The sequence below is a fragment of the Saccoglossus kowalevskii genome, chromosome 1 (genome assembly GCF_978046115.1).
Source record: "Saccoglossus kowalevskii chromosome 1, keSacKowa6.1, whole genome shotgun sequence".
NCBI lineage: Eukaryota > Metazoa > Hemichordata > Enteropneusta > Harrimaniidae > Saccoglossus > Saccoglossus kowalevskii.
In genome coordinates, this window is record NC_140641.1 from 44851093 (window position 1) to 44875420 (window position 24328).

The 24328-nt window shown below is 41.5% G+C and overlaps 1 protein-coding gene across 10 annotated transcripts in view; it reads left to right on the forward strand.

Annotated features, from left to right (window-relative positions):
- The window catches only part of LOC100375191 (cilium assembly protein DZIP1-like), a 74507-nt gene that overhangs the window by 18573 nt on the left and 31606 nt on the right, over positions 1-24328 (forward strand). For 5 of the 10 annotated variants that reach the window (XM_085502439.1, XM_085502471.1, XM_085502467.1 and 2 more), the window contains exons 11-15: positions 1635-1691; positions 1892-1967; positions 18100-18168; positions 20769-20848; positions 21970-22153. In XM_085502439.1, the coding sequence (XP_085358565.1) occupies positions 1635-1691; positions 1892-1967; positions 18100-18168; positions 20769-20848; positions 21970-22153 (466 nt within the window). Of the gene's footprint in view, positions 1-1634; positions 1692-1891; positions 1968-2100; positions 2161-18099; positions 18169-20768; positions 20849-21969; positions 22154-24328 lie in introns of all 10 variants that reach the window. The other 5 variants (XM_085502445.1, XM_085502460.1, XM_085502456.1 and 2 more) reach the window with 5 other exon arrangements.

Here is a 24328-nt window from a genome sequence, read left to right on the forward strand (position 1 = left end):
AAAACAACTATTTTTTGACTTGAAAAAAAAAATCATGCCATTTTCCCATCAAAATCCAAGCCAAAATATCGTACTACAACATCGGCAAATCTCTTCCGCGTTGCGTTCAACCTATTTAAATGAGCTATGGTGATTTGAACACATGGGCATCCTTCAGCATTTTGATTGGTTCATTAGCGATTTGACCTATTAGCTCAACTCATGCAAAAGAAACATGGCGGATACCCATACAGCATCGAACGTTTATATGCGATCGGAATCATTTGCTTACGATGAAACTAAGTGAATTTTATTTGAATTTCATAACAATTCAACGAATTTATTTTTTGTGCATTATTATAATCACTACTGAATAATATTCAACAATTGTGAGACGCAGCATGACCGGATTGCGCAACCATAATCATTTGCTACTACGCAATGCAGTTGTGTTCGTTTTTATTTGAAACTTCGTTGAGAATATACTTTCGTTACCAATAAAATAAAAACAAATGTATTTGAAAAATGACACTGGGCGATATTGTTATGAAATTGTAGGCGGTCTACTTTTTAATTCAACAAGAATTATTAATTATTATTGTTAACTCTGCAATAGTTTCTTTCGTCTTAGGTGGCCCAACTGACGGTGTTGAAAGTCTGCGTAGTTAGATACTTCAATGATGAAAATGGAAGTCCCCAAAAAATATTTGATGATTATTTTTTGAAATTCTGAGCCCAAAATAAGTGACCACCAGCCGTGAAATCCCCAGGGAGATTTTCGGATTGCTAATTTACGACGGCATATAAAGAAAGTATTATTATGGATATCACGCGTATATTGCCGATGTTTTATACTGTTTGTAGTTTGAATATGAAAGTGGTTGTTGATGCCCCTCCTATTATTCGACGTCGTTGACAATGCGATAACAATGCCACTCGCACTGTGCACATTTTAGCACTAGATCTAGTGCCATTTTAGCACTAGATCTAGTGCCATTTTAGCACTAGATCTAGTACTTTTTCGGATTAGTGCTACTAGCACTAACCACTCGCACTACGCCCATTTCGACACATTTACATACATGATATTTGTGCATATTAATCACCTAATTTGCATAATTAACCAACTTTCACACTGATATCTCCGGTACTGTAGAACAATAGACAGACCTGGATAATTGTGGGTTAAAATCTGTACATATTAATTACCTAATTTGCATAATTAACCAATTTTAAGCTTTCACACTGATTTCTAAAGTACTAATTATTCCATTTCTTCAATGAAACTTAGTACAAAGATGCTCTAGGACAATGTACAACCCTAATTAGTTTGGGGTAAAAATCTGTTCATATTAATTCCCTAATAAGCATAATAATTCATAATTTTTTGGTTCTAATCACATTTCAATTAAACTTGGAAACATAGATTTTCTGTTACATTGCGCAGACCTCATTAGCTTTACACTCAAATCTGTTCATATTAATTTTCTGATTTGCATAATTAGTTTTCAGCTAAGTAATTTCGAATTATATTTAATGTGTCTCCAATACTCTCAGCACATGGGAATTCTTTCTAAGCTTTCTTTGATTTTTGTGTCTATTCCCCCTCTCTAAAGGTTTTTAAAATTCTACTACAATTTGCTTTTCATATACAGTTTGCTGCAGTCATCACTTCAACACCAATTCATCCTAAGAAATGCTCACGCACTGAGGTTTGCTCTAATAATTGTTCTACTACAAGGGTTCTTATTAAAAATTCCATCTTTGTGCTTGCTTGCTTACTTGCTTATAAATAATTTATTTTATTTTTTCCTGTTAAGTAAATAAACAATTCCATTTTGGTAAATGTTTAATATTTCATTCATCTCAGATAGTTACGTCTATTCATTCTGTCAAATTTTGTTCTACTCAGACCAAACCACCAATATCTCCACCCCCGTTGATAACAACTACTGAGCCAAGTAGTGATGAAGAAAAACAACCACTAGGTAAGCAACAACAACAAACTAACCCAGGTCTGATTTGATTTGATTGCAGTTGTTACCTGCTATAAGAATAAATATTATTTATTTATTCCATAATACTGTAAAATATTCAAATTTTCACTTTAATAATATTTAGATGAGTTGGAATCAACTGTGGAACACAGCATATACTCTGCGGAATGTGAACCAGACAAAGGTACATTGAATACAGGGTTGCATGTGTCTTTCCTCATCAGTTAATTATCTCTTTTTTTTTTCTCCTAGTAGAATTTTGTTTACGCATGATGTGAGATATAAAAATGGTTAGCTTTTTAGTAATATAGTATAATTTGATTTCAGCTTAAAATTAATCTTATACCAACTCATGGTGGGTTCCACATATGCCAACACATAGAGGGGGGGTCCACTTCTGCCAACACATAGAGGGGGGGTCCACTTCTGCCAACACATAGAGGGGGGTCCACTTCTGCCAACACATAGAGGGGGGGTCCACTTCTGCCAACACATAGAGGGGGGGTTCCACTTTTGCCAACACATGGGAGGGTTCCACTTTTGCCAACACATGGGAGGGTTCCACTTTTGCCAACACATGGGAGGGTTCCACTTTTGCCAACACATGGGAGGGTTCCACTTTTGCCAACACATGGGAGGGTTCCACTTCTGCCAACTCATGGCAGGGTTCCATTTTGGCCAACTCATGGGAGGGTTCCACTTCTGCCAACACATGGGAGGTTTCCACATCTGCTGTCATATGGGAAGGTTCCACTTCTTCCAACTCGTTGGAGGGTTCCACTTCTTTCAACTCGTGGGAGGGTTCCACTTCTTTCAACTCGTGGGAGGGTTCCACTTCTTCCAACTTGTTGGAGGGTTCCACTTCTTCCAACTTGTTGGAGAGTTCCATTTCTGCCATTACACATGGGAGGGTACCACTTCTGCCATTACACATGGGAGGGTACCATTTCTGTCATTACACAAAAGAGGGTTCCACTTATTCCCATTATACATGGGATGGTTCCACATCTAGTGACATCAAACAAGAGGGTTCTACTTTTCCACACATAAGATTGTTCCACATCTGCCAACACATGAGATTGTTCCACATATGCTAACACAAGATTGTTCCACATCTACCAACACACAAGATTGTTCCACATCTACCAACACACAAGATTGTTCCACACCTACAACACATGAGATTGTTCCACATCTGCCATCACATGAGATTGTTCCACATCTACCAACACACAAGATTGTTCCACACCTACAACACATGAGATTGTTCCACATCTACCAACACATGAGATTGTCTCACATCTGCCAACACATGAGATTGTCTCACATCTGCCAACACATGAGATTGTCCCACATCTGCCATCACATGAGATTGTTCCACATCTGCCATCACATGAGATTGTATCAAATCTACCAACATTCGAAATTGTTCCACATCTACCAACACATGAGATTGTTCCACATCTACCAACACATGAGATTGTTTCACATCTGCCAACACATGAGATTGTTCCACATCTACCAACACATGAGATTGTTTCACATCTGCCATCCCATGAGATTGTTCCACATCTGCCATCACATGAGATTGTTCCACATCTGCCATCACATGAGATTGTCCCACATCTGCCATCACATGAGATTGTTCCACATCTGCCATCTCATGAGATTGTTCCACATCTACCAACACATGAGATTGTTCCACATCTGCCATCTCATGAGATTGTTCCACATCTACCAACACATGAGATTGTTCCACATCTGCCATCTCATGAGATTGTTCCACATCTACCAACACATGAGATTGTTCCACATCTGCCATCCCATGAGATTGTTCCACATCTGCCATCTCATGAGATTGTTCCACATCTACCAACACATGAGATTGTTCCACATCTGCCATCACATGAGATTGTTCCACATCTGCCATCACATGAGATTGTCCCACATCTACCAACACATGAGATTGTCTCACATCTGCCATCACATGAGATTGTTCCACATCTACCATCTCATGAGATTGTTCCACATCTGCCATCCCATGAGATTGTTCCACATCTGCCAACACATGAGATTGTCTCACATCTGCCATCTCATGAGATTGTTCCACATCTGCCATCACATGAGATTGTTCCACATCTGCCATCACATGAGATTGTTCCACATCTACCAACACATGAAAGGGTTCCACATCTGCCATCCCATGAGATTGTTCCACATATGCTAACACAAGATTGTTCCACATCTACCAACACACAAGATTGTTCCACATCTACCAACACACAAGATTGTTCCACACCTACAACACATGAGATTGTTCCACATCTGCCATCACATGAGATTGTTCCACATCTACCAACACACAAGATTGTTCCACACCTACAACACATGAGATTGTTCCACATCTACCAACACATGAGATTGTCCCACATCTGCCATCACATGATTGTCCCACATCTGCCATCACATGAGATTGTTCCACATCTGCCATCACATGAGATTGTATCAAATCTACCAACATTCGAAATTGTTCCACATCTACCAACACATGAGATTATTCCACATCTACCAACACATGAGATTGTTCCACATCTACCAACACATGAGATTGTTTCACATCTGCCAACACATGAGATTGTTCCACATCTGCCATCCCATGAGATTGTTCCACATCTGCCATCCCATGAGATTGTTCCACATCTGCCAACACATGAGATTGTTTCACATCTGCCATCCCATGAGATTGTTCCACATCTGCCATCACATGAGATTGTTCCACATCTGCCAACACATGAGATTGTCTCACATCTGCCAACACATGAGATTGTTTCACATCTACCAACACATGAGATTGTTCCACATCTGCCATCCCATGAGATTGTTCCACATCTGCCATCACATGAGATTGTTCCACATCTGCCATCACATGAGATTGTTCCACATCTGCCATCCCATGAGATTGTTCCACATCTGCCATCCCATGAGATTGTTCCACATCTGCCATCCCATGAGATTGTTCCACATCTGCCATCCCATGAGATTGTTCCACATCTGCCATCCCATGAGATTGTTCCACATCTGCCATCCCATGAGATTGTTCCACATCTGCCATCACATGAGATTGTTCCACATCTGCCAACACATGAGATTGTCTCACATCTGCCAACACATGAGATTGTTTCACATCTACCAACACATGAGATTGTTCCACATCTGCCATCCCATGAGATTGTCTCACATCTGCCAACACATGAGATTGTTCCACATCTGCCATCTCATGAGATTGTTCCACATCTGCCATCCCATGAGATTGTTCCACATCTGCCAACACATGAGATTGTCTCACATCTGCCATCACATGAGATTGTTCCACATCTGCCAACACATGAGATTGTTCCACATCTGCCATCCCATGAGATTGTTCCACATCTGCCATCACATGAGATTGTTCCACATCTGCCATCCCATGAGATTGTTCCACATCTGCCATCACATGAGATTGTTCCACATCTGCCATCACATGAGATTGTTCCACATCTGCCATCACATGAGATTGTTCCACATCTGCCATCACATGAGATTGTTCCACATCTGCCATCCCATGAGATTGTTCCACATCTGCCAACACATGAGATTGTTCCACATCTGCCAACACATGAGATTGTTCCACATCTGCCATCCCATGAGATTGTTCCACATCTGCCATCCCATGAGATTGTTCCACATCTGCCAACACATGAGATTGTTCCACATCTGCCAACACATGAGATTGTTCCACATCTGCCAACACATGAGATTGTTTCACATCTACCATCTCATGAGATTGTTCCACATCTGCCATCCCATGAGATTGTTCCACATCTGCCATCACATGAGATTGTTCCACATCTGCCAACACATGAGATTGTCTCACATCTGCCAACACATGAGATTGTTTCACATCTACCAACACATGAGATTGTTCCACATCTGCCATCCCATGAGATTGTCTCACATCTGCCAACACATGAGATTGTTCCACATCTGCCATCTCATGAGATTGTTCCACATCTGCCATCCCATGAGATTGTTCCACATCTACCATCCCATGAGATTGTTCCACATCTGCCATCACATGAGATTGTTCCACATCTGCCATCACATGAGATTGTTCCACATCTGCCATCACATGAGATTGTTCCACATCTGCCATCTCATGAGATTGTTCCACATCTGCCATCCCATGAGATTGTTCCACATCTGCCATCCCATGAGATTGTTCCACATCTGCCATCTCATGAGATTGTTCCACATCTGCCATCCCATGAGATTGTTCCACATCTGCCATCCCATGAGATTGTTCCACATCTGCCATCTCATGAGATTGTTCCACATCTGCCATCCCATGAGATTGTTCCACATCTGCCATCCCATGAGATTGTTCCACATCTGCCATCCCATGAGATTGTTCCACATCTGCCATCCCATGAGATTGTTCCACATCTGCCATCCCATGAGATTGTTCCACATCTGCCATCCCATGAGATTGTTCCACATCTGCCAACACATGAGATTGTTCCACATCTACCAACACATGAGATTGTTCCACATCTGCCAACACATGAGATTGTTCCACATCTACCAACACATGAGATTGTCTCACATCTGCCATCTCATGAGATTGTTCCACATCTGCCATCCCATGAGATTGTTCCACATCTGCCATCCCATGAGATTGTTCCACATCTACCAACACATGAGATTGTTCCACATCTGCCATCTCATGAGATTGTTCCACATCTGCCATCCCATGAGATTGTTCCACATCTGCCATCACATGAGATTGTTCCACATCTGCCATCCCATGAGATTGTTCCACATCTGCCATCACATGAGATTGTTCCACATCTGCCATCTCATGAGATTGTTCCACATCTGCCATCTCATGAGATTGTTCCACATCTGCCATCTCATGAGATTGTTCCACATCTGCCATCACATGAGATTGTTCCACATCTGCCATCTCATGAGATTGTTCCACATCTGCCATCTCATGAGATTGTTCCACATCTGCCAACACATGAGATTGTTCCACATCTGCCATCCCATGAGATTGTTCCACATCTGCCATCTCATGAGATTGTTCCACATCTGCCATCACATGAGATTGTTCCACATCTGCCATCACATGAGATTGTTCCACATCTGCCATCCCATGAGATTGTTCCACATCTGCCAACACATGAGATTGTTCCACATCTGCCATCTCATGAGATTGTTCCACATCTTCCAACACATGAGATTGTTCCACATCTGCCATCACATGAGATTGTTCCACATCTGCCAACACATGAGATTGTTCCACATCTGCCATCCCATGAGATTGTTCCACATCTGCCAACACATGAGATTGTTCCACATCTGCCATCACATGAGATTGTTCCACATCTGCCAACACATGAGATTGTTCCACATCTGCCATCACATGAGATTGTTCCACATCTGCCATCCCATGAGATTGTTCCACATCTGCCATCCCATGAGATTGTTCCACATCTGCCATCACATGAGATTGTTCCACATCTGCCATCCCATGAGATTGTTCCACATCTGCCATCCCATGAGATTGTTCCACATCTGCCATCCCATGAGATTGTTCCACATCTACCAACACATGAGATTGTCTCACATCTGCCAACACATGAGATTGTTCCACATCTGCCATCACATGAGATTGTTCCACATCTACCATCTCATGAGATTGTTCCACATCTGCCATCACATGAGATTGTTCCACATCTACCAACACATGAGATTGTTCCACATCTGCCATCTCATGAGATTGTTCCACATCTGCCATCACATGAGATTGTTCCACATCTGCCATCCCATGAGATTGTTCCACATCTGCCATCCCATGAGATTGTTCCACATCTGCCATCACATGAGATTGTTCCACATCTGCCATCACATGAGATTGTTCCACATCTGCCATCACATGAGATTGTCCCACATCTGCCATCACATGAGATTGTTCCACATCTGCCATCCCATGAGATTGTTCCACATCTGCCATCCCATGAGATTGTTCCACATCTGCCATCACATGAGATTGTTCCACATCTGCCATCACATGAGATTGTTCCACATCTGCCATCACATGAGATTGTCCCACATCTGCCATCACATGAGATTGTTCCACATCTGCCATCCCATGAGATTGTTCCACATCTGCCATCACATGAGATTGTTCCACATCTGCCATCCCATGAGATTGTTCCACATCTGCCATCACATGAGATTGTTCCACATCTGCCATCCCATGAGATTGTTCCACATCTGCCATCACATGAGATTGTCCCACATCTGCCATCACATGAGATTGTTCCACATCTGCCATCCCATGAGATTGTTCCACATCTGCCATCCCATGAGATTGTTCCACATCTGCCATCCCATGAGATTGTTCCACATCTGCCATCCCATGAGATTGTTCCACATCTGCCATCACATGAGATTGTTCCACATCTGCCAACACATGAGATTGTCTCACATCTGCCAACACATGAGATTGTTTCACATCTACCAACACATGAGATTGTTCCACATCTGCCATCCCATGAGATTGTCTCACATCTGCCATCACATGAGATTGTTCCACATCTGCCAACACATGAGATTGTCTCACATCTGCCATCTCATGAGATTGTTCCACATCTGCCATCACATGAGATTGTTCCACATCTGCCATCACATGAGATTGTTCCACATCTGCCAACACATGAGATTGTTCCACATCTGCCATCCCATGAGATTGTTCCACATCTGCCATCCCATGAGATTGTTCCACATCTGCCAACACATGAGATTGTTCCACATCTGCCATCACATGAGATTGTCCCACATCTGCCATCACATGAGATTGTTCCACATCTGCCATCCCATGAGATTGTTCCACATCTGCCATCCCATGAGATTGTTCCACATCTGCCATCCCATGAGATTGTTCCACATCTGCCATCCCATGAGATTGTTCCACATCTGCCATCACATGAGATTGTTCCACATCTGCCATCACATGAGATTGTTCCACATCTGCCAACACATGAGATTGTCTCACATCTGCCAACACATGAGATTGTTCCACATCTGCCATCACATGAGATTGTTCCACATCTGCCATCCCATGAGATTGTCTCACATCTGCCATCACATGAGATTGTTCCACATCTGCCAACACATGAGATTGTCTCACATCTGCCATCTCATGAGATTGTTCCACATCTGCCATCACATGAGATTGTTCCACATCTGCCATCACATGAGATTGTTCCACATCTGCCAACACATGAGATTGTTCCACATCTGCCATCCCATGAGATTGTTCCACATCTGCCATCCCATGAGATTGTTCCACATCTGCCAACACATGAGATTGTTCCACATCTGCCATCACATGAGATTGTTCCACATCTGCCAACACATGAGATTGTTCCACATCTGCCAACACATGAGATTGTTCCACATCTGCCATCCCATGAGATTGTTCCACATCTGCCATCCCATGAGATTGTTCCACATCTGCCATCCCATGAGATTGTTCCACATCTGCCATCCCATGAGATTGTTCCACATCTGCCATCACATGAGATTGTTCCACATCTGCCATCCCATGAGATTGTTCCACATCTGCCATCCCATGAGATTGTTCCACATCTACCAACACATGAGATTGTTCCACATCTGCCATCTCATGAGATTGTTCCACATCTGCCATCCCATGAGATTGTTCCACATCTGCCATCACATGAGATTGTTCCACATCTGCCATCTCATGAGATTGTTCCACATCTACCAACACATGAGATTGTTCCACATCTGCCATCTCATGAGATTGTTCCACATCTGCCAACACATGAGATTGTTCCACATCTGCCATCCCATGAGATTGTTCCACATCTGCCATCCCATGAGATTGTCCCACATCTGCCATCACATGAGATTGTTCCACATCTGCCATCACATGAGATTGTTCCACATCTGCCATCTCATGAGATTGTTCCACATCTGCCATCTCATGAGATTGTTCCACATCTGCCATCACATGAGATTGTTCCACATCTGCCATCTCATGAGATTGTTCCACATCTACCATCTCATGAGATTGTTCCACATCTACCATCTCATGAGATTGTTCCACATCTACCAACACATGAGATTGTTCCACATCTGCCATCTCATGAGATTGTTCCACATCTGCCATCCCATGAGATTGTTCCACATCTGCCATCCCATGAGATTGTTCCACATCTGCCATCCCATGAGATTGTTCCACATCTGCCATCCCATGAGATTGTTCCACATCTGCCATCACATGAGATTGTTCCACATCTGCCATCCCATGAGATTGTTCCACATCTGCCAACACATGAGATTGTTCCACATCTACCAACACATGAGATTGTTCCACATCTACCATCACATGAGATTGTTCCACATCTGCCATCCCATGAGATTGTCTCACATCTGCCATCACATGAGATTGTTCCACATCTGCCATCACATGAGATTGTTCCACATCTGCCATCCCATGAGATTGTTCCACATCTGCCATCCCATGAGATTGTTCCACATCTGCCATCACATGAGATTGTTCCACATCTGCCATCCCATGAGATTGTTCCACATCTGCCATCACATGAGATTGTTCCACATCTGCCATCCCATGAGATTGTTCCACATCTGCCATCCCATGAGATTGTTCCACATCTGCCATCCCATGAGATTGTTCCACATCTACCAACACATGAGATTGTTCCACATCTGCCAACACATGAGATTGTTCCACATCTGCCATCACATGAGATTGTTCCACATCTGCCATCTCATGAGATTGTTCCACATCTGCCATCCCATGAGATTGTTCCACATCTGCCAACACATGAGATTGTTCCACATCTACCAACACATGAGATTGTTCCACATCTACCAACACATGAGATTGTTCCACATCTACCAACACATGAGATTGTTCCACATCTGCCAACACATGAGATTGTTCCACATCTGCCATCACATGAGATTGTTCCACATCTGCCATCTCATGAGATTGTTCCACATCTGCCATCCCATGAGATTGTTCCACATCTGCCATCACATGAGATTGTTCCACATCTGCCATCTCATTAGATTGTTCCACATCTGCCATCCCATGAGATTGTTCCACATCTGCCATCCCATGAGATTGTTCCACATCTGCCATCCCATGAGATTGTTCCACATCTGCCATCACATGAGATTGTTCCACATCTGCCATCCCATGAGATTGTTCCACATCTACCAACACATGAGATTGTTTCACATCTGCCATCACATGAGATTGTTCCACATCTGCCATCACATGAGATTGTTCCACATCTGCCATCCCATGAGATTGTTCCACATCTGCCATCTCATGAGATTGTCCCACATCTGCCATCACATGAGATTGTTCCACATCTGCCATCACATGAGATTGTTCCACATCTGCCATCACATGAGATTGTTCCACATCTGCCATCCCATGAGATTGTTCCACATCTACCAACACATGAGATTGTTCCACATCTGCCAACACATGAGATTGTTCCACATCTGCCATCACATGAGATTGTTCCACATCTGCCATCCCATGAGATTGTTCCACATCTGCCATCCCATGAGATTGTTCCACATCTGCCATCACATGAGATTGTTCCACATCTGCCATCTCATGAGATTGTTCCACATCTGCCATCACATGAGATTGTTCCACATCTGCCATCACATGAGATTGTTCCACATCTGCCATCACATGAGATTGTTCCACATCTGCCATCACATGAGATTGTTCCACATCTGCCATCCCATGAGATTGTTCCACATCTGCCATCACATGAGATTGTTCCACATCTGCCATCTCATGAGATTGTTCCACATCTGCCATCACATGAGATTGTTCCACATCTGCCATCACATGAGATTGTTCCACATCTGCCATCACATGAGATTGTTCCACATCTGCCATCACATGAGATTGTTCCACATCTGCCATCACATGAGATTGTTCCACATCTGCCATCCCATGAGATTGTTCCACATCTACCAACACATGAGATTGTTCCACATCTGCCAACACATGAGATTGTTCCACATCTGCCATCACATGAGATTGTCTCACATCTACCAACACATGAGATTGTTCCACATCTGCCAACACATGAGATTGTTCCACATCTGCCATCACATGAGATTGTTCCACATCTGCCATCCCATGAGATTGTTCCACATCTACCAACACATGAGATTGTTCCACATCTGCCAACACATGAGATTGTTCCACATCTGCCATCACATGAGATTGTTCCACATCTGCCATCACATGAGATTGTTCCACATCTGCCATCCCATGAGATTGTTCCACATCTACCAACACATGAGATTGTTCCACATCTGCCAACACATGAGATTGTTCCACATCTGCCATCACATGAGATTGTTCCACATCTGCCATCACATGAGATTGTTCCACATCTGCCATCCCATGAGATTGTTCCACATCTGCCATCACATGAGATTGTTCCACATCTGCCAACACATGAGATTGTTCCACATCTGCCATCTCATGAGATTGTTCCACATCTGCCATCCCATGAGATTGTTCCACATCTGCCATCCCATGAGATTGTTCCACATCTGCCATCACATGAGATTGTTCCACATCTGCCATCACATGAGATTGTTCCACATCTGCCAACACATGAGATTGTTCCACATCTGCCAACACATGAGATTGTTCCACATCTGCCATCCCATGAGATTGTTCCACATCTGCCATCACATGAGATTGTTCCACATCTGCCAACACATGAGATTGTTCCACATCTGCCAACACATGAGATTGTTCCACATCTGCCATCCCATGAGATTGTTCCACATCTGCCATCCCATGAGATTGTTCCACATCTGCCATCACATGAGATTGTTCCACATCTACCAACACATGAGATTGTTCCACATCTACCAACACATGAGATTGTTCCACATCTGCCATCTCATGAGATTGTTCCACATCTGCCATCACATGAGATTGTTCCACATCTGCCATCACATGAGATTGTTCCACATCTGCCAACACATGAGATTGTTCCACATCTGCCATCACATGAGATTGTTCCACATCTGCCATCACATGAGATTGTTCCACATCTGCCATCCCATGAGATTGTTCCACATCTGCCATCACATGAGATTGTTCCACATCTGCCATCTCATGAGATTGTTCCACATCTGCCATCACATGAGATTGTTCCACATCTGCCATCACATGAGATTGTTCCACATCTACCATCACATGAGATTGTTCCACATCTGCCATCCCATGAGATTGTTCCACATCTGCCATCTCATGAGATTGTTCCACATCTGCCATCACATGAGATTGTTCCACATCTACCATCACATGAGATTGTTCCACATCTGCCATCCCATGAGATTGTTCCACATCTGCCATCTCATGAGATTGTTCCACATCTGCCATCACATGAGATTGTTCCACATCTGCCATCTCATGAGATTGTTCCACATCTGCCATCCCATGAGATTGTTCCACATCTGCCATCTCATGAGATTGTTCCACATCTGCCATCACATGAGATTGTTCCACATCTGCCATCACATGAGATTGTTCCACATCTACCAACACATGAGATTGTTCCACATCTGCCATCCCATGAGATTGTTCCACATCTGCCATCCCATGAGATTGTTCCACATCTGCCATCCCATGAGATTGTTCCACATCTGCCATCTCATGAGATTGTTCCACATCTGCCATCACATGAGATTGTTCCACATCTGCCAACACATGAGATTGTTCCACATCTACCAACACATGAGATTGTTCCACATCTACCAACACATGAGATTGTTCCACATCTGCCAACACATGAGATTGTTCCACATCTGCCATCCCATGAGATTGTTCCACATCTGCCATCACATGAGATTGTTCCACATCTGCCATCCCATGAGATTGTTCCACATCTGCCATCCCATGAGATTGTTCCACATCTGCCATCCCATGAGATTGTTCCACATCTGCCATCCCATGAGATTGTTCCACATCTGCCATCCCATGAGATTGTTCCACATCTGCCATCACATGAGATTGTTCCACATCTGCCATCCCATGAGATTGTTCCACATCTGCCATCCCATGAGATTGTTCCACATCTGCCATCACATGAGATTGTTCCACATCTGCCATCACATGAGATTGTTCCACATCTGCCAACACATGAGATTGTTCCACATCTGCCATCACATGAGATTGTTCCACATCTGCCATCACATGAGATTGTTCCACATCTGCCAACACATGAGATTGTTCCACATCTACCAACACATGAGATTGTCTCACATCTACCAACACACAAGATTGTTCCACATCTACCAACACATGAGATTGTCTCACATCTGCCATCACATGAGATTGTTCCACATCTACCAACACATGAGATTGTTCCACATCTGCCATCCCATGAGATTGTTCCACATCTGCCATCACATGAGATTGTTCCACATCTACCAACACATGAGATTGTTCCACATCTGCCATCACATGAGATTGTTCCACATCTACCAACACATGAGATTGTTCCACATCTGCCATCACATGAGATTGTTCCACATCTGCCAACACATGAGATTGTCCCACATCTGCCATCCCATGAGATTGTCTCACATCTGCCATCACATGAGATTGTTCCACATCTACCAACACATGAGATTGTTCCACATCTGCCATCACATGAGATTGTCTCACATCTGCCATCACATGAGATTGTTCCACATCTACCAACACATGAGATTGTTCCACATCTGCCATCCCATGAGATTGTCCCACATCTGCCATCCCATGAGATTGTTCCACATCTACCAACACATGAGATTGTTCCACATCTGCCATCACATGAGATTGTTCCACATCTACCAACACATGAGATTGTTCCACATCTGCCATCTCATGAGATTGTTCCACATCTGCCATCCCATGAGATTGTCCCACATCTGCCATCCCATGAGATTGTTCCACATCTGCCATCTCATGAGATTGTTCCACATCTGCCATCACATGAGATTGTTCCACATCTACCAACACATGAGATTGTTCCACATCTGCCATCTCATGAGATTGTTCCACATCTGCCATCTCATGAGATTGTTCCACATCTGCCATCCCATGAGATTGTTCCACATCTGCCATCCCATGAGATTGTTCCACATCTGCCAACACATGAGATTGTTCCACATCTGCCATCACATGAGATTGTTCCACATCTGCCATCACATGAGATTGTTCCACATCTGCCATCTCATGAGATTGTTCCACATCTGCCATCACATGAGATTGTTCCACATCTACCAACACATGAGATTGTTCCACATCTGCCATCTCATGAGATTGTTCCACATCTGCCATCACATGAGATTGTTCCACATCTACCAACACATGAGATTGTTCCACATCTGCCATCACATGAGATTGTTCCACATCTGCCATCCCATGAGATTGTTCCACATCTGCCATCCCATGAGATTGTTCCACATCTGCCATCACATGAGATTGTTCCACATCTGCCATCACATGAGATTGTTCCACATCTGCCATCTCATGAGATTGTTCCACATCTGCCATCACATGAGATTGTTCCACATCTACCAACACATGAGATTGTTCCACATCTGCCATCTCATGAGATTGTTCCACATCTGCCATCACATGAGATTGTTCCACATCTGCCATCACATGAGATTGTTCCACATCTGCCATCCCATGAGATTGTTCCACATCTGCCATCCCATGAGATTGTTCCACATCTGCCATCCCATGAGATTGTTCCACATCTGCCATCACATGAGATTGTTCCACATCTGCCATCTCATTAGATTGTTCCACATCTGCCATCTCATGAGATTGTTCCACATCTGCCAACACATGAGATTGTTCCACATCTGCCATCCCATGAGATTGTTCCACATCTGCCATCTCATGAGATTGTTCCACATCTGCCAACACATGAGATTGTTCCACATCTGCCATCCCATGAGATTGTTCCACATCTGCCATCCCATGAGATTGTTCCACATCTGCCATCCCATGAGATTGTTCCACATCTGCCATCCCATGAGATTGTTCCACATCTGCCATCACATGAGATTGTTCCACATCTGCCATCACATGAGATTGTTCCACATCTGCCATCCCATGAGATTGTCTCACATCTGCCAACACATGAGATTGTTCCACATCTACCAACACATGAGATTGTTCCACATCTGCCAACACATGAGATTGTTCCACATCTGCCATCCCATGAGATTGTTCCACATCTGCCATCCCATGAGATTGTTCCACATCTACCAACACATGAGATTGTTCCACATCTACCAACACATGAGATTGTTCCACATCTGCCATCTCATTAGATTGTTCCACATCTGCCATCACATGAGATTGTTCCACATCTGCCATCACATGAGATTGTTCCACATCTGCCATCCCATGAGATTGTTCCACATCTGCCATCCCATGAGATTGTTCCACATCTACCAACACATGAGATTGTTCCACATCTGCCATCACATGAGATTGTTCCACATCTGCCATCTCATGAGATTGTTCCACATCTGCCATCCCATGAGATTGTTCCACATCTACCAACACATGAGATTGTTCCACATCTGCCATCCCATGAGATTGTTCCACATCTGCCAACACATGAGATTGTCTCACATCTACCAACACATGAGATTGTTCCACATCTGCCATCACATGAGATTGTTCCACATCTGCCAACACATGAGATTGTTCCACATCTGCCATCCCATGAGATTGTTCCACATCTGCCATCCCATGAGATTGTTCCACATCTGCCATCACATGAGATTGTTCCACATCTGCCAACACATGAGATTGTTCCACATCTGCCATCACATGAGATTGTTCCACATCTGCCATCACATGAGATTGTTCCACATCTGCCAACACATGAGATTGTTCCACATCTACCAACACATGAGATTGTCTCACATCTACCAACACACAAGATTGTTCCACATCTACCAACACATGAGATTGTCTCACATCTGCCATCACATGAGATTGTTCCACATCTACCAACACATGAGATTGTTCCACATCTGCCATCCCATGAGATTGTTCCACATCTGCCAACACATGAGATTGTTCCACATCTACCAACACATGAGATTGTCCCACATCTGCCATCCCATGAGATTGTTCCACATCTACCAACACATGAGATTGTTCCACATCTGCCATCACATGAGATTGTTCCACATCTGCCATCACATGAGATTGTTCCACATCTGCCATCTCATGAGATTGTTCCACATCTGCCATCACATGAGATTGTTCCACATCTACCAACACATGAGATTGTTCCACATCTGCCATCTCATGAGATTGTTCCACATCTGCCATCACATGAGATTGTTCCACATCTGCCATCACATGAGATTGTTTCACATCTGCCATCCCATGAGATTGTTCCACATCTACCATCCCATGAGATTGTTCCACATCTGCCAACACATGAGATTGTTCCACATCTGCCATCACATGAGATTGTCTCACATCTGCCAACACATGAGATTGTTCCACATCTGCCATCACATGAGATTGTTCCACATCTGCCATCCCATGAGATTGTTCCACATCTGCCAACACATGAGATTGTTCCACATCTGCCATCACATGAGATTGTTCCACATCTGCCAACACATGAGATTGTTCCACATCTGCCAACACATGAGATTGTCTCACATCTGCCATCCCATGAGATTGTTTCACATCTGCCATCCCATGAGATTGTTCCACATCTACCATCCCATGAGATTGTTCCACATCTGCCATCACATGAGATTGTTCCACATCTGCCATCACATGAGATTGTCTCACATCTGCCAACACATGAGATTGTTCCACATCTACCAACACATGAAAGGGTTCCACAGCTTGACACAATACCCACAAATCAATTTTAACATGTCTATTTCTATTGTTTGTTTTTATATTAATTTAATTATTCATGCCTATCAGATGAAACTACTGGTATATTACATAATGTGGATAATTCTGCCAGAGATGACAATATTAACAATGATGAAGGTACTTTGAAGGTATCATGGTTATGAAATCAACCCCTTTCTATCATGGTTATGAAATCAAACTCTTCTTATGGTTATGAAATCAACCCATTCCTATCATGGTTATGAAATGTATCATGGTTATGAAATCGACCTATTTCTATCATGGTTATGAAATCGACCTATTTCTATCATGGTTATGAAATCGACCTATTTCTATCTGGTTATGAAATCAACCCCTTCCTATCTGGTTATGAAATCAACCCCTTCCTATCATGGTTATGAAATCAACCCGTTCATATCATGGTTATGAAATCAACCCCTTTCTATCATGGTTATGAAATCAATCCGTTCATATCATGGTTATGAAATCAACCCCTTTCTATCATGGTTATGAAATCAACCCATTTCTATCATGGTTATGAGATGTATCATGGTTATGAAATCAACCCATTCCTATCATGGTTATGAAATCAACCCATTTCTATCATTGTTATGAGATGTATCATGGTTATGAAATCAACCCATTCCTATCATGGTTCTGAAATCAACTCATTCCTATCATGGTTATGAAATCAACCCATTTTTATCATGGTTATGAGATGTATCATGGTTCTGAAATCAACCCATTCCTATCATGGTTATGAAATCAACCCATGCCTACATGTATCATGGCTATGAAATCAAACCCTTCTTATCATGGTTATGAAATCAACCCCTTCTTATCATGGTTATGAAATCAACCCCTTTCTATCATGGTTATGAAATCGACCTATTTCTATCATTGTTATGAAATCAACCCCTTCCTCCCATGGCTATGAAATTAACCCATTCATATCATGGTTATGAAATCAACCCCTTTCTATCATGGTTATGAAATCAACCCCTTCCTATCATGGTTATGAAATCAACCCATGCCTATCATGGTTATAAAATCAACCCATGCCTATCATGATTATGAAATCAACCCCTTCCTATCATGGTTATGAAATCAACCCATGCCTATCATGGTTATGAAATCAACCCATGCCTATCATGGTTATGAAATCAACCCATGCCTATCATGGTTATGAAATCAACCCATGCCTATCATGGTTATGAAATCAACCCATGCCTATCATGGTTATGAAATCAACCCATGCCTATCATGGTTATGAAATCAACCCATGCCTGTCATGGTTGTGAAATCAACCCATGCATATCATGATTATGAAATCAACCCATTCCTATCATGGTTATGAAATCAACCCATTCCTATCATGGTTATGAAATCAACCCATTCCTATCATGTTTATGAAATCAACCCATTCCTATCATGGTTATGAAATCAACCCATGCCTATCATGGTTATGAAATCAACCCATTCCTACCATGCTTATGAAATCAACCCGTTCATATCATGGTTATGAAATCAACCCCTTTCTATCATGGTTATGAAATCAACCCATTTCTATCATGGTTATGAGATGTATCATGGTTCTGAAATTAACCCATGCCTATCATGGTTATGAAATCAACCCATGCCTATCATGGTTATGAAATCAAACCCTTCTTATCATGGTTATGAAATCAAACCCTTCTTATCATGGTTATGAAATCAACCCCTTTCTATCATGGTTATGAAATTGACCCCTTCCTATCATGGCTATGAAATTAACCCGTTCATATCATGGTTATGAAATCAACCCCTTCCTATCATGGTTATGAAATCAACTCATTCCTATCATGGTTATGAAATCAACCCATTCCTATCATGGTTATGAAATCAACCCATTCCTATCATGGTTATGAAATCAACCCATTCCTATCATGGTTATGAAATCAACCCATGCCTATCATGGTTATGAAATCAATGCATTCCTATCATGGTTATGAAATCAATGCATTCCTATCATGGTTATGAAATCAATGCATTCCTATCATGGTTATGAAATCAATGCATTCCTGTCATTGTTTTGACACCAGTATCTATTTATCAACATAGCGACCAGAGAAACCAAAGCTAGTGTATTGACCATCAATAGTATGATTCTCTTAGCAATACTGATCCATTCATTCATTCCATCTCAGTTTCTATTTACTTCTGTCTCTTTGAATTTTCAGGTTTATATTTTTTTTTGATAATTCTTGATCTGTCTTGACATCTTAATCTTCCTTTTTTTGATTTCAGTTCATTGCTAAATACATCAACAAAATCACATTCATTCACCTACTTATATATGTTGTTGGTTTATTGGGTGTTTGAATCATGCATGCCTCTATTATTATTATTATTATTGTTATTATTGCCATATATTGGTTTGTAATGAAATTCATTATCTGATTTACCTGTTGTACATGTTGATATGTAATTTGTTCGCATGCTTTGTAAATAATGCATGTGTGAAGTCTGCTGTAAACCGCTTTAATTCTGTGTGAGACCAATTTTGAAATCTTAAAATTTTTTTCCTAGAACACAGTGTAAGTGACTTTCACAAAATGTTTCCTAAATGAATGCCATGAAATTGAGAAAATTTCCAGCAGTGAAAATTACACGGTTTACAGTATTTATTGCTTTCATACCATAATGTATTGTGGTGAACTGCCTGTACTAACACTGGGATTTATACAAATGTATTTTAGATCCACGGCGTATTGCTAAACTAAGAGAAGAACTCAAGCATACTTTGGAACAGTATTTAGAGAGAAGGGGTATAGCAAGAGTAAGTTGAACTGAGCTGAAGTTTTGACTTTAGATCACTTGATCATTGTATCAGTTTTAGATATTGACATGCTAATATTTAGTTATATTATTGCATTTTACTGTTTGACATCCAGATGTTGTATTATTCACAACTTGATTCAACCACTCTCTCTGGTACGGGTTGCTACAATATTGCAACATTGGTTTTATTGCCGACAACACTAAAGCCGAACAAGTGCGATACTTATTTGTTTGAATCGTTTCTAAGGAAGCACTAACCAAACAGCTGGCCCTTTTCTGGGCCACAACATATTTAAAAAAGAGAACTACCGTTTCTGCTTTAATATACATTAACAAAAAAAAATTGTTATTACAAGTGTAGAGAAAGACCCCCTGGGCGTATCCTCAAACATGACCTCAATTTCAATTGCCCAGAATGATGTATGACTCAAAGAATATTGCCATCAATATTCTAATTTAGGTATAAATTAAGAATGAAATAAAAAAAATACTCAGTAATTTTAATGTCATTATATGCATTGGTTAATTTTGTTGGTAAATGAAAATATAGAAGTTTCAAATAAAAATAAACATAAACACATTAGTAGCAAATGATCATATGAATGTAAACCAGTTTCACTATTTCACAGGGAAATAATTTATTTGAGTTGTTACATATGTTGATTTTTCCTCAGTGGTGGTTATAATAGGCTACAATTAATCAGTTCTCATGTGACCTAATAGGTCATGGCGGCTGTTAATCAGTCATAATGCTGGGTGGTGCCAGCCAAACTAATTTCTGAATATAATAGCTTTGAATGGTGAATGTGACACATCGTTTGGCATTGATTTTGCTGAAAAAACAACATGATTGTTTTAATAAGAAAAATTAGGATTTTCAAGAGATAAACTGATCATAGAAGAAGTTTTTATATATATTTTCATTAATAAATTGAAAACTTTTTTGCTACCAAAAGATTGCCCACCTGCTGAAACATCACCCATGCGCAAGGGCTAGGAAGGTCGGTGTCTTGAACAAATCGAAGATGGAGATGTGCTTCAAAGAGACTAATTGTGACATTTGCCTAAATGTGATGGTCATGTCTAAACCTGTTTATTTCATGTGTCTTCATTCATCAGGCTTGTAAAGGCATCTCTACCACTACTTTTCACAACAAGGCAACTGAATTGGAACAGGAGAGACAGCAACTTGCCCTGAAACACAAGACATTTCAGGAAGTAAGAGAGCAGTGTAGAAAAGAGTTAAATCATAGAACTAAAGAAAAACTAAGAGAAGCTCAGAAGTCACCTTCTGCTTCTACAGGTATGTTTAAAATTGGGGGAGGGGCATGTTGTTGATGTTATTTTGCTTCTTTATTTTTATTTTGGTCTTACTCTGTCCAGGCCTTCAAACAATATATGGTAAATGGAGGTTTTGAATGAGATAACATACAAAAGTACATGTATTCTTTATTCATAAATGTCATAACTCCTGTTCTGCAACTCTATGGATCACTGCGAGTTTGGTTTACTTAATTCCCATATGCGACTATGGATCAGTGTCAGTTTGGTTTACTTAATTCCCAAATGCGAATCTATGGATCAGTGTCAGTTTGGTTTACTCAACTCCCATATGCAACTATGGATCAGTGTCAGTTCGGTTTACTTAATTCCCAAATGCGATTCTATGGATCAGTGTCAGTTCGGTTTACTTAATTCCCAAATGCGAATCTATGGATCAGTGTCAGTTTGGTTTACTCAACTCCCATATGCAACTATGGATCAGTGTCAGTTTGGTTTACTCAACTCCCAAATGCGAATCTATGGATCAGTGTCAGTTTGGTTTACTCAACTCCCATATGCAACTATGGATCAGTGTCAGTTTGGTTTACTTAATTCCCAAATGCGAATCTATGGATCAGTGTCAGTTTGGTTTACTTAACTCCCATATACAACTAAGGATCAGTGTCAGTTTGGTTTACTCAACTCCCAAATGCGAATCTATGGATCAGTGTCAGTTTGGTTTACTCAACTCCCAAATACGAATCTATGGATCAGTGTCAGTTTGGTTTACTCAACTCCCATATGCAACTATGGATCACTGTCAGTTTGGTTTACTCAACTCCCAAATGCGAATCTATGGATCAGTGTCAGCTTGGTTTACTCAACTCCCATATGCAACTATGGATCAGTGTCAGTTTGGTTTACTTAATTCCCAAATGCGAATCTATGGATCAGTGTCAGTTTGGTTTACTCAACTCCCAAATGCGAATCTATGGATCAGTGTCAGTTTGGTTTACTTAATTCCCAAATGCGAATCTATGGATCAGTGTCAGTTTGGTTTACTCAACTCCCAAATGCGAATCTATGCATCACAGTGTCAGTTTGGTTTACTCAACTCCCAAATGCGAATCTATGGATCAGTGTCAGTTTGGTTTACTCAACTCCCATATGCAACTATGGATCAGTGTCAGTTTGGTTTACTCAAATCCCAAATGCGAATCTATGGATCAGTGTCAGTTTGGTTTACTCAACTCCCATATGCAACTATGGATCAGTGTCAGTTTGGTTTACTCAACTCCCATATACAACTCTATGGATCAGTATCAGTTTGGTTTACTTAACTCCCATATGCAACTATGGATCAGTGTCAGTTTGGTTTACTCAACTCCCATATGCAACTATGGATCAGTGTCAGTTTGGTTTACTTAACTCCCAAATGCGAATCTATGGATCAGTGTCAGTTTGGTTTACTTTATTCCCATATGCAACTCTATGGATCAGTGTCAGTTTGGTTTACTCAACTCCCATATACAACTAAGGATCAGTGTCAGTTTGGTTTACTCAACTCCCATATACAACTAAGGATCAGTGTCAGTTTGGTTTACTCAACTCCCATATGCGACTCTATGGATCAGTGTCAGTTTGGTTTACTCAATTCCCATATGCGACTCTATGGATCAGTGTCAGTTTGGTTTACTCAACTCCCAAATGCGAATCTATGGATCAGTGTCAGTTTGGTTTACTCAACTCCCATATGCAACTATGGATCAGTGTCAGTTTGGTTTACTCAACTCCCAAATGCGAATCTATGGATCAGTGTCAGTTTGGTTTACTTAACTCACAAATGCGACTCTATGGATCAGTGTCAGTTTGGTTTACTCAACTCCCATATACAACTAAGGATCAGTGTCAGTTTGGTTTACTCAACTCCCATATGCGACTCTATGGATCAGTGTCAGTTTGGTTTACTCAACTCCCAAATGCGACTCTATGGATCAGTGTCAGTTTGGTTTACTTAACTCCCAAATGCGAATCTAAGGATCAGTGTCAGTTTGGTTTACTCAACTCCCATATGCAACTATGGATCAGTGTCAGTTTGGTTTACTCAACTCCCAAATGCGAATCTATGGATCAGTGTCAGTTTGGTTTACTCAACTCCCATATGCAACTATGGATCAGTGTCAGTTTGGTTTACTTAACTCTCATATGCAAATCT